General features: G+C 43.2%; 1 protein-coding gene across 1 annotated transcript in view; it reads right to left on the bottom strand.

Moving 5' to 3' along the window:
- The window catches only part of pibf1 (progesterone immunomodulatory binding factor 1), a 137,895-nt gene extending 126,907 nt beyond the window's left edge, over positions 1 to 10,988 (bottom strand). Inside the window, exons 1-5 of the mRNA XM_061927332.2 lie at positions 10,560 to 10,988; positions 3,454 to 3,570; positions 590 to 690; positions 326 to 524; positions 123 to 242 (exon numbers count right to left, since the gene is read on the bottom strand). Of these exons, the coding sequence (XP_061783316.2) occupies positions 123 to 242; positions 326 to 524; positions 590 to 690; positions 3,454 to 3,570; positions 10,560 to 10,703 (681 nt within the window). The 5' untranslated portion in view covers positions 10,704 to 10,988. The remainder of the gene's footprint in view (positions 1 to 122; positions 243 to 325; positions 525 to 589; positions 691 to 3,453; positions 3,571 to 10,559) is intronic.
- Positions 10,989 to 10,994: the final 6 nt, after the last annotated feature.

Below are 10,994 nucleotides of genomic sequence, written 5' to 3'. Positions count from 1 at the left end.
TGTTATAATGAAGACAACACATGATGTAAGTGTCTATATTAGCCTACTATCAAAATGACTGGAGTGTGTTCTACACGTGTGTGAGGGGAGGACTCCCTTCAGCGTGTGGGTGAGTGCACTACCTCCAGCAGGGCTTTCATCTGAGTCCGCTGTGTGTCCACGTCTTCCTTCAAAGTGTCTTTCTTCACGATGACCTCAGCCAGCTCTGCCTTCAAAGGAGTCATCGCCTCGTAAAATCGCACCTGCCGACATTTAAAAAAGGAGAAAATGAATGAAGAAAAAATAAACAGGGAGCACGGGGCGCGGCGGCAGTAGGCGCAGTCACCGCTACAAACTCCTGAATGGTCATGGCTTCCTCGGGGAGGTTGCGCAGCTCCTGGTGGCGCTCGCGGGAGATGTCCAGATCCCTCAGTGAGCGCCGCAGCTCTCCGGCTTTCTCTCGCATCTGCCGGTTCGCCTCCTCCAGCTGCTGCTGCCGGAGCACGATGGTGTCCACTTCCTGTTTCCGCACGACCTGGTGCTTCCTGGACAAAATGTATACGTGTGCTTTTTTTTGTGCGATAATGCAGTCTTTGCATTTTGCATTTACCTGTTTTCCTCCTGGGCATGTTTCACATGACTGTCCAGTTTCAGCGTCAGCACGTGTTTCTGGTGCAGAGCATCGTTTAGCTTCTCTTCCAGCTCCTCCACCTGACACAGGACAACATTGCACTGCTGGATATTCTCTATTCAACAATCGTGTTCCCATGTTTAGTTTGTACTCATTTTCACTACTTCTTATCTAGTTTGCACTTTGTCTGTGTTGTTATTATTAGTGGTGTAACGGTACACAAAAATTTCGGTTAGGTACGTACCTCGGTTTAGAAGTCACGGTGCGGTTAATTTTCGGTACAGTAAGAAAACAACAAAATATACATTTTTGGGTTATTCATTTACCAAATTTGCAAAATCTTCCACCAAAAATATTTTTCTTAGTGTAATATTTGATGTGAAGTAATGGGAACCTTGGATAGGTCAATAATTCATAATAACATTGATTTTGATTCAATATTATGTTTTGAGCAATGACAGTTTGAAAGAAAAAAAAACAGCTTTGTTTTATTAGTCAACATTGCAACTTTTTCTAAATGACATTTAACCTTCTTTTGGCTCATAGGACTCCTGAGGCAGCGGACAGGTACCGACAGGCCAAGCGGTGTGCGGCTTCAGCGGTCGCAGAGGCAAAAACTCGGACATGGGAGGAGTTCGGGGAAGCCATGGAAAACGACTTCCGGACGGCTTCGAAGCAATTCTGGACCACCATCCGCCGCCTCAGGAAGGGGAAGCAGTGCACTATCAACACCGTGTATGGCGGGGATGGTGTTCTGCTGACCTCAACTGCGGATGTTGTGGATCGGTGGAGGGAATACTTCGAAGACCTCCTCAATCTCACCAACACGTCTTCTTATGAGGAAGCAGTGCCTGGGGAGTCTGTGGTGGGCTCTCCTATTTCTGGGGCTGAGGTTGCTGAGGTAGTAAAAAAGCTCCTCGGTGGCAAGGCCCCGGGGGTGGATGAGATCCGCCCGGAGTTCCTTAAGGCTCTGGATGCTGTGGGGCTGTCTTGGTTGACAAGACTCTGCAGCATCGCGTGGACATCGGGGGCGGTACCTCTGGATTGGCAGACCGGGGTGGTGGTTCCTCTCTTTAAGAAGGGGAACCGGAGGGTGTGCTCTAACTATCGTGGGATCAAACTCCTCAGCCTTCCCGGTAAGGTCTATTCAGGTGCACTGGAGAGGAGGCTACGCCGGATAGTCGAACCTCGGATTCAGGAGGAACAGTGTGGTTTTCGTCCTGGTCGTGGAACTGTGGAACAGCTCTATACTCTCGGCAGGGTCCTTGAGGGTGCATGGGAGTTTGCCCAACCAGTCTACATGTGTTTTGTGGACTTGGAGAAGGCATTCGACCGTGTCCCTCGGGAAGTCCTGTGGGGAGTGCTCGGAGAGTATGGGGTATCGGACTGTCTGATTGTGGCAGTCCGCTCCCTGTATGCTCAGTGCCAGAGCTTGGTCCGCATTTCCGGCAGTAAGTCGGACACGTTTCCAGTGAGGGTTGGACTCCGCCAAGGCTGCCCTTTGTCACCCATTCTGTTCATAACTTTTATGGACAGAATTTCTAGGCGCAGTCAAGGCGTTGAGGGGATCTGGTTTGGTGGCTGCAGGATTAGGTCTCTGCTTTTTGCAGATGATGTGGTCCTGATGGCTTCATCTGGCCAGGATCTTCAGCTCTCACTGGATCGGTTCGCAGCCGAGTGTGAAGCGACTGGGATGAGAATCAGCACCTCCAAGTCCGAGTCCATGGTTCTCGCCCGGAAAAGGGTGGAGTGCCATCTCCGGGTTGGGGAGGAGATCTTGCCCCAAGTGGAGGAGTTCAAGTACCTCGGAGTCTTGTTCACGAGTGAGTGAAGAGTGGATCGTGAGATCGACAGGCGGATCGGTGCGGCGTCTTCAGTAATGCGGACGCTGTATCGATCCGTTGTGGTGAAGAAGGAGCTGAGCCGGAAGGCAAAGCTCTCAATTTACCGGTCGATCTACGTTCCCATCCTCACCTATGGTCATGAGCTTTGGGTTTTGACCGAAAGGACAAGATCACGGGTACAAGCGGCCGAAATGAGTTTCCTCCGCCGGGTGGCGGGGCTCTCCCTTAGAGATAGGGTGAGAAGCTCTGTCATCCGGGGGGAGCTCAAAGTAAAGCCGCTGCTCCTCCACATGGAGAGGAGCCAGATGAGGTGGTTCGGGCATCTGGTCAGGATGCCACCCGAACGCCTCCCTAGGAAGGTGTTTAGGGCACGTCCGACCGGTAGGAGGCCGCGGGGAAGACCCAGGACACGTTGGGAAGACTATGTCTCCCGGCTGGCCTGGGAACGCCTCGGGGTCCCACAGGAAGAGCTGGACGAAGTGGCTGGGGAGAGGGAAGTCTGGGCTTCCCTGCTTAGGCTGCTGCCCCCGCGACCCGACCTCGGATAAGCGGAAGAAGATGGATGGATGGATGGCATTTAACCTTTAAGCTTTTTTATTTCACTTTTGTTATGTTTTTGTTTATTTGAATAGTATTTTTAGAATGTGCCGTGGGCCTTTAAAACATTAGCTGTGGGCCGCAAATGGCCTCCGGGGCACACTTTTGACACCCCTGCTATAGATAATAAAACATTAAATGTGATAAATCTATGGATAAAAAGCAGAGCCTGGCGACGCATGCGCGTTTATCATAACTCTCTCTCTCTCTCTGTCTCTGCCACTCCCTCACCAATGCTGCTGTTTGTTTTTTTGTTTTTTTGTAACACCGTTAATGAATGAAGTGTACTTTTGTACTTGTTTCCCCATATTTCTACACAATAACAATGTTCGTATCCCAACTGGCAGATACAAAACAATGGGAGTAGAGATGGTGAATGAGCCATGCTGATGAGATTGCTACCTTGGACATGTAGTCAGCCTTCATGTTGTCTATGGTCAGGTTCTTCCGGGAAAGCTCGATTTTGAGCAGCTCCACGTTCTGCAGCAGCTGCTTCCTCTCGATCAGCTGGCGGGTCACCTAGTTTGTTTTACGGATGAAAAAATGTATGAAAAGTATCAATGTTGTTGTTCAAAACATCTGTTTCAAAAGATCACCAAAGCAATATACCTCTATCCTTAAAATCTATGGTGACTCAAGATGTTTTATCTGCGGTCCCCTCCAAGGTTTCTCATTGTCATTCCATTGGGTTGAGTTTTTTCTTGCCCTGATGTGGGATCTGAGCCCAGGATGTCGATGTGGCTTGTGCAGCCCTTTGAGACACTCGTGATTTAGGGCTATATAAGTAAACATTGATTGATTGATTGAATAATCACTGAATGGAGAACTGGGGGTGGGATTAAATAAATGATTTTCTTCCCACTCCCTTTCAGGCAAAACTGGACAATCATGCATTACATACTATACATTACCTTTTGCACTATATAATAATTAGGGCCCGCATGGCCCATTGCATAAGGACTCCCAAAGGGAGTCCTTATGCAATGGGCCATAAGGACCTATTGAATTTGTAAGGTTTTATTCTTTATTCTTTATTCTTCCGCCGCCACATTAAACTGTAATTTGACCCACTTAACATGCTTCAAAACTCACCATATTTGACCCACACACCAGGACCTGCGAAAATTGCCTTTTTAAAAAAAAACGAACCACAAAACTCAAAATTGCGCTCTAGCGCCCCCTAGGAAAAAAAAACTAGACTGCCTGTAACTCCCACTTGGAAGGTCGGAGAGACATGAAACAAAAACCTCTATGTAGGTCTGACTTAGACCTACATTTCATAATAGTACATTCTCGGGCAAAAATCAACAGGAAGTTGGCAATTCCCCCTTCAAGACAAAAAAGTACTAAAAACAGTAACTTTTTTCCTCTTTGAGCTGTAATTTGACCCCCTTAACACGCTTCAAAACTCACCAAACTGAACGCACACATCAGGACTGGCAAAAATTGCGATCTAATAAAAAACCCTAACCCCAAATTTAAAAATTGCGCTCTAGAGCAATTTTTGAATAAAACGGAGAAAAAACTGCTCCTCGGAAGAAAAAAATGACAAAACTGCCTGTAACTCCCACTGGGAAGGTCGGAGAGACATGAAACAAAAACCTCTTCGTAGGTCTCACTTAGACCTACATTTCATAAATTGACACCCCCCAGCAAAAATCAACAGGAAGTTTGCTATTCCCCCTTCAAAACAAATTTTTTGTAAAAACCGGTCACCTTCCTTCAAAAACTATCTCCTCTGAGCGTGTTTGTCGTTTCGGCTTCAAACTAACACAGGAGAGAGATTAAACCCTTGTGTATAAAATAACAGAACAGCGTTTTAATACCTGCTCTGGTTTTGATTTTATGACCCTTCAAAGACCCGCTGCGCTGATGCTGCTGCGCTGCTGTTTTTTTAAGATGGCTGCTTAAAAGCAGGAAGTACCAGCGTGCCTACACAATGCAGACAAGGTAGGTACACTAGACAAAAGTATTGGGACACTTATGACTACCACCGGACAAAAGTATTGGGACACTTATGACTACCACCGGACAAAAGTATTGGGACACTTAGGCCGAAAACTGGACAAAAGTATTGGGACACTTAGGCCGAAAACTGGACAAAAGTATTGGGACACTTGGGACTACAACTTGACAAAAGTATTGGGACACTTGGTACTACAACTTGCCAAAAGTATTGGGACACTTGGGACTAAAACTGGACAAAATTATTGGGACACTTAGGACTAGCACCTGCCAAATACGCGGGCCCGACCAACGCTGCTTGCAGCTTTAATTTATATTATTATGTGTTGTCAACTTAGTACTTTTTTTTTTTATGTCATTGCCTGAAATAAATAAATAAATGAAAAATGATGTAGTTGTTAAACACATTTAAAGTGATTCAGGTAACCCTTTTTGTCCACTCAAATTTTGAGTGTACATAAATTAAGGTGTGTGTTGCTGAGCCCGACCTGGACATCATCTGGACTGGGCCTGGTTTTAAGAAGCCTTTAAACAATCTAATTTCTTTGACAACCTGGTCTGGTGAAGATAGGGTCCTTTTTTTAAAATAATAATAAAATAAAATTAGATAAATAAATTAAAAACATTTTCTTGAATAAAAAAGAAAGTAAAACTATATAAAAACAGTTGCATAGAAACTAGTAATGAATGAAAATGAGTAAAATTAACTGTTATAGGCTAGTACTATTAGTGGAGCAGCAGCACGCACAATCATGTGTGCTTACGGACTGTATCCCTTGCAGATTGTATTGATATATAATGTAGGAACCTGAACATTAATAACAGAAAGAAACGACCCTTTTGTGTGAATGAGTGTAAATGGGGGAGGGAGGTTTTTTGGGTTGGTGCACTAATTGTAAGTGTATCTTGTGTTTTTGATGTTGATTTAATTAAAAAAAATACAAATAACTTTTTGTCTTTTCATATTTTTTTGCATTATTACTCTATCTGCATTTGTTTTGCTTGTGTTTTCTTTCCTTGATGTTGAAAGTGCCTTGACTTGTGTGTGAATTATAAATGTAAGTTTGTTGTTAAATAAAAATACAAATAAAATTAAAGCTGCAAGCAGCGATGGACGGGACCAACTTTGACGGCACATAAAATCCAAACCGGAGCAGTAATTACAACTCTTTCGTCAACTTTTAATCAGAAGGGTTCAATCTCTCTCCTGTGCTAGTTTGAAGCCGACACAACAAACGCGCTCAGAGGAGATAATGTTTGAAAAAGGGTGACAGGTTTTTACAAACCTTTTGTTTTGAAGGGGGAATTGGAAACTTCCTGTTGATTTTTGCTGGGGGTTGTCAATGTATTAAATGTAGGTCTAAGTAAGACCTACATAGAGGTTTTTGTTTCATGTCTGTAAGACATTCCTACTGGAAGTTACAGGCAGTTTTGTCTGAGTTTTCTTCCTAGGAGCAGTTGTGTCTGTGTTTTCTTCCTACGGGGCGCTAGAGCGCAATTTTGAGTTTTGGGGTTGGGTTTTTTTATTAGATCGCAATTGTTGCCAGTCCTGATGTGTGTGTCCAATTTGGTGAGTTTTGAAGCATGTTAAGGGGGTCAAATTACAGCTCAAAGAGGCAAAAGTGACTGTTTTTAGTAAACTTTTGTTCTGAAGGGGGAATTGCCAACTTCCTGTTGATTTTGGCTGAAGGATGTCAATGTATGAAATCTAGGTCTAAGTCAGACCTACATAGAGGTGTTTCATGTCTCTACGACATTCCTACTGGAAGTTACAAGCAGTTTTGTCTGTGTTTTTTCCTAGGGGGCGCAAGAGCGCAATTTTGAGTTTTGGGGTTTGGTTTTTTTTATTAGATGGCAATTTTTGCCAGTCCTGATGTGTGTGTCAAATATGGTGAGTTTTGAAGCATGTTAAGGGGGTCAAATTACAGCTCAAAGAGGCAAAAGTGACTGTTTTTAGTAAACCTTTGTTCTGAAGGGGGAATTGCCAACTTCCTGTTGATTTTGGCTGAAGGATGTCAATGTATGAAATCTAGGTCTAAGTCAGACCTACATGGAGGTGTTTCATGTCTCTACGACATTCCTACTGGAAGTTACAAGCAGTTTTGTCTGTGTTTTTTCCTAGGGGGCGCAAGAGCGCAATTTTGAGTTTTGGGGTTTTTGTTTTTTTATTAGATGGCAATTTTTGCCAGTCCTGATGTGTGTGTCAAATATGGTGAGTTTTGAAGCATGTTAAGGGGGTCAAATTATAGCTCAAAGAGGCAAAAATGACTGTTTTTAGTAAACTTTTGTTCTGAAGGGGGAATTGCCAACTTCCTGTTGATTTTGGCTGAAGGATGTCAATGTATGAAATCTAGGTCTAAGTCAGACCTACATGGAGGTGTTTCATGTCTCTATGACATTCCTACTGGAAGTTACAAGCAGTTTTGTCTGTGTTTTTTCCTAGGGGGCGCAAGAGCGCAATTTTGAGTTTTGGGGTTTGGTTTTTTTATTAGATGGAAATTTTTGCCAGTCCTGATGTGCGTGTCAAATATGGTGAGTTTTGAAGCATGTTAAGGGGGTCAAATTACAGCTCAAAGAGGCGGCCGGTATAATTAGGGCCCGCATGGCCATAAGGACCTATTGAATTTCTAAGGTTTTATTATTATTATTATACCGGCCGCCTCTTTGAGCTGCAATTTGACCCACTTAACATGCTTCAAAACTCACCATATTTGACGCACACGTCAGGACCTGCGAAAATTGCCTTTTGATAAAAAAACCAAACCCCAAAAATAAAAATTGCGCTCTAGCGCCCCCTAGGAAAAAAAAACAAGACTGCCTGTAACTCCCACTAGGAAGGTCGGAGAGACATGAAACAAAAACCTCTATGTAGGTCTGACTTACACCTACCTTTCATAATTGTACATTCTTGGGCTAAAATCAACAGGAAGTTGGCAATTCCCCCTTCAAGACAAAAAAGTACTAAAAACAGACACTTTTGCCTCTTTGAGCTGTAATTTGACCCCCTTAACATGCTTCAAAACTCACCAAACTGAACGCACACATCAGGACTAGCAAAAATTGTGATCTAATAAAAAAACCTAACCCCAAATTTAAAAATTGCGCTCTAGCGCAATTTTTTAATAAAACGGAGAAAAAACTGCTCATCGGAAGAAAAAAATTACACAACTGCCTGTAACTCCCACTGGGAAGGTCGGAGAGACATGAAACAAAATCCTCTCCGTAGGTCTCAATTGACAACCCCCAGCTAAAATCTACAGGAAGTTTGCTATTCCCCCTTCAACACAACATTTTTGTAAAAACCGGTCACCTTTCTTCAAACATTATCCCCTCTGAGCGCGTTTGTTGTTTCGGCTTCAAACTAACACAGGAGAGAGATTGAACCCTTCTGATTAAAAGTTGGCGAAAGAGTTTTGATACCTGCTCCGGTTTTGATTTTATGACCCTTCAAATAACCGCTGCGCTGATGCTGCTGCGCTGCTGTTTTTTTAAGATGGCTGCTTAAAAGCAGGATGCACCAGCATGCCCACACAATGCAGACAAGGTAGGTACACTAGACAAAAGTCTTGGGACACTTCAGACTATCACTGGACAAAAGTATTGGGACACTTATGACTATCACTGGACAAAAGTATTGGGACACTTAAGCCAAAAACTGGACAAAAGTATTGGGACACTTGGGACTACAACTTGACAATAGTATTGGGACACTTAGGACTAAAAGTAGACTACAGTATTGGGAAACTTAGGACTACCACTGGACAAAAGTATTGGGACACTTACACTGGACAAAAGTATTGGGACACTTGGGACTAAAACTAGACAAAAGTATTGGGACACTTAGGACTATCACTGGACAAAAGTATTGGGACACTTATGACTATCACTGGACAAAAGTATTGGGACACTTAAGCCAAAAACTGGACAAAAGTATTGGGACACTTGGGACTACAACTTGACAATAGTATTGGGACACTTACGACTAAAAGTAGACAACAGTATTGGGAAACTTAGGACTACCACTGGACAAAAGTATTGGGACACTTACACTGGACAAAAGTATTGGGACACTTGGGACTAAAACTAGACAAAAGTATTGGGACACTTAGGACTCGCACCTGCCAAATACGCGGGCCCGACCAATGCTGCTTGCAGCTTTAATAATAATAAAACCTTACAATTTCAATAGGGTCCTCTGTCCCAAAGGGACATTGCGGTCCCTAAAAATAAAAATAAAATAAATAAATAATAAATAAAATTAAAGCTGCAAGCAGCATTGGTCGGGCCCGCGTATTTGGCAGGTGCTAGTCCTAAGTGTCCCAATACTTTTGTATACTTTTAGTCTGAAGTGTCCCAAGACTTTTGTCTAGTGTACCGACCTTGTCTGCATTGTGTGGGCATGTTGGTGCTTCCTGCTTTTGAGCAGCCATCTTAAAAAAACAGCAGCGCAGCAGCATCAGTGCAGCGGGTCTTTGAAGGGTCATAAAATCAAAACCGGAGCAGGTATCACAACTCTTTCGCCAACTTTTAATCAGAAGGGTTCAATCTCTCTCTTGTGTTAGTTTGAAGCCGAAACTACAAACGCGCTCAGAGGAGATAATGTTTGAAGAAAGGTGACCGGTTTTTACAAAAATGTTGTGTTGAAGGGGGAATAGCAAACTTCCTGTATATTTTTGCTGGGGGTTGTCAATTTATGAAATGTAGGTCTAAGTGAGACCTACGGAGAGGTTTTTGTTTCATGTCTCTCCGACCTTCCCAGTGGGTGTTACAGGCAGTTTTGTCATTTTTTTCTTCCGAGGAGCAGTTTTTTCTCCGTTTTATTCAAAAATTGCTGTAGAGCGCAATTCTTAAATTTGGGGTTAGGTTTCTTTATTAGATCGCAATTTTTGCCAGTCCTGATGTGTGCGTTCAGTTCGGTGAGTTTTGAAGCGTGTTAAGGGGGTCAAATTACAGCTCAAAGAGGCAAAAGTAACTGTTTTTAGTACTTTTTTGTCTTGAAGGGGGAATTGCCAACTTCCTGTTGATTTCTGCCCGATGATATACGATTATGAAAACTAGGTCTAAGTCAGACCTACATAGAGGTTTTTGTTTCATGTCTCTCCGATCTTCCTAGTGGGAGATATAGGCAGTCTAGTTTTTTTTTTCCTAGGGGGCGCTAGAGCGCAATTTTGAGTTTTGTGGTTCGGTTTTTTTATTAAAAGACAATTTTCGCAGGTCCTGATGTGTGGGTCAAATATGGTGAGTTTTGAAGCATGTTAAGTGGGTCAAATTAGTGCTCAAAGAGGCGGCCGGTATCATAATAATAAAACCTTACAAATTCAATAGGTCCTTATGTCCCATTGCATAAGGACTCCCTTTGGGAGTCCTTATGCAATGGGCCATGCGGGCCCTAATAAATAAAATAAATAAAATAAATAAAATAAATAAAATAAATAAAAATAAAAATAAAAATAAAAATAAAAATAAAAATAAAAATAAAAATAAAAATAAAAATAAAAATAAAAATAAAAATAAAAATAAATAAAAACAAGCTGGTGGCTCACCTTCTGGGAGCTCGCCCGCTGCTCGTCGGAGGAGGAGAGGTCCTCGGCGGTGGGCACGGTGGTCTCCAGGCTGATGTCCTCCGACTCCAGGTCCAAGGAGCTGGAGATGTTCGCCGCTGCCGACGTCTGCTTCTTGGCCGGCATTTTTGCACTCTTTTCCGCCCTGCTCTTTCAAGTTTGTCCCCTCTGCGTTAGCTCGCTAACGCTAACAAACAATTAGTCGAGTTACAAGTCATTACATAGCTCTTTGTTGCCTCTGAAGTAGAGCCATTGTGATGATGTCCCTATAAAACATTATATAAAGCCCAAACACAGTAGTGCTATTGTAATGAAGTCCCTATAAAACATGATATAAAGCCTAAACACAGAGGCGACATAAAGACGATCTGTCACAAGCAGACTGTTCTTTTCAAGAGTCCCGCTCCGGTTTCCGCC

The sequence above is a fragment of the Nerophis lumbriciformis genome, linkage group LG02 (genome assembly GCF_033978685.3).
Source record: "Nerophis lumbriciformis linkage group LG02, RoL_Nlum_v2.1, whole genome shotgun sequence".
Taxonomy (NCBI): Eukaryota; Metazoa; Chordata; class Actinopteri; order Syngnathiformes; family Syngnathidae; genus Nerophis; species Nerophis lumbriciformis.
This window is presented reverse-complemented; position numbering and strand designations above follow the sequence as displayed.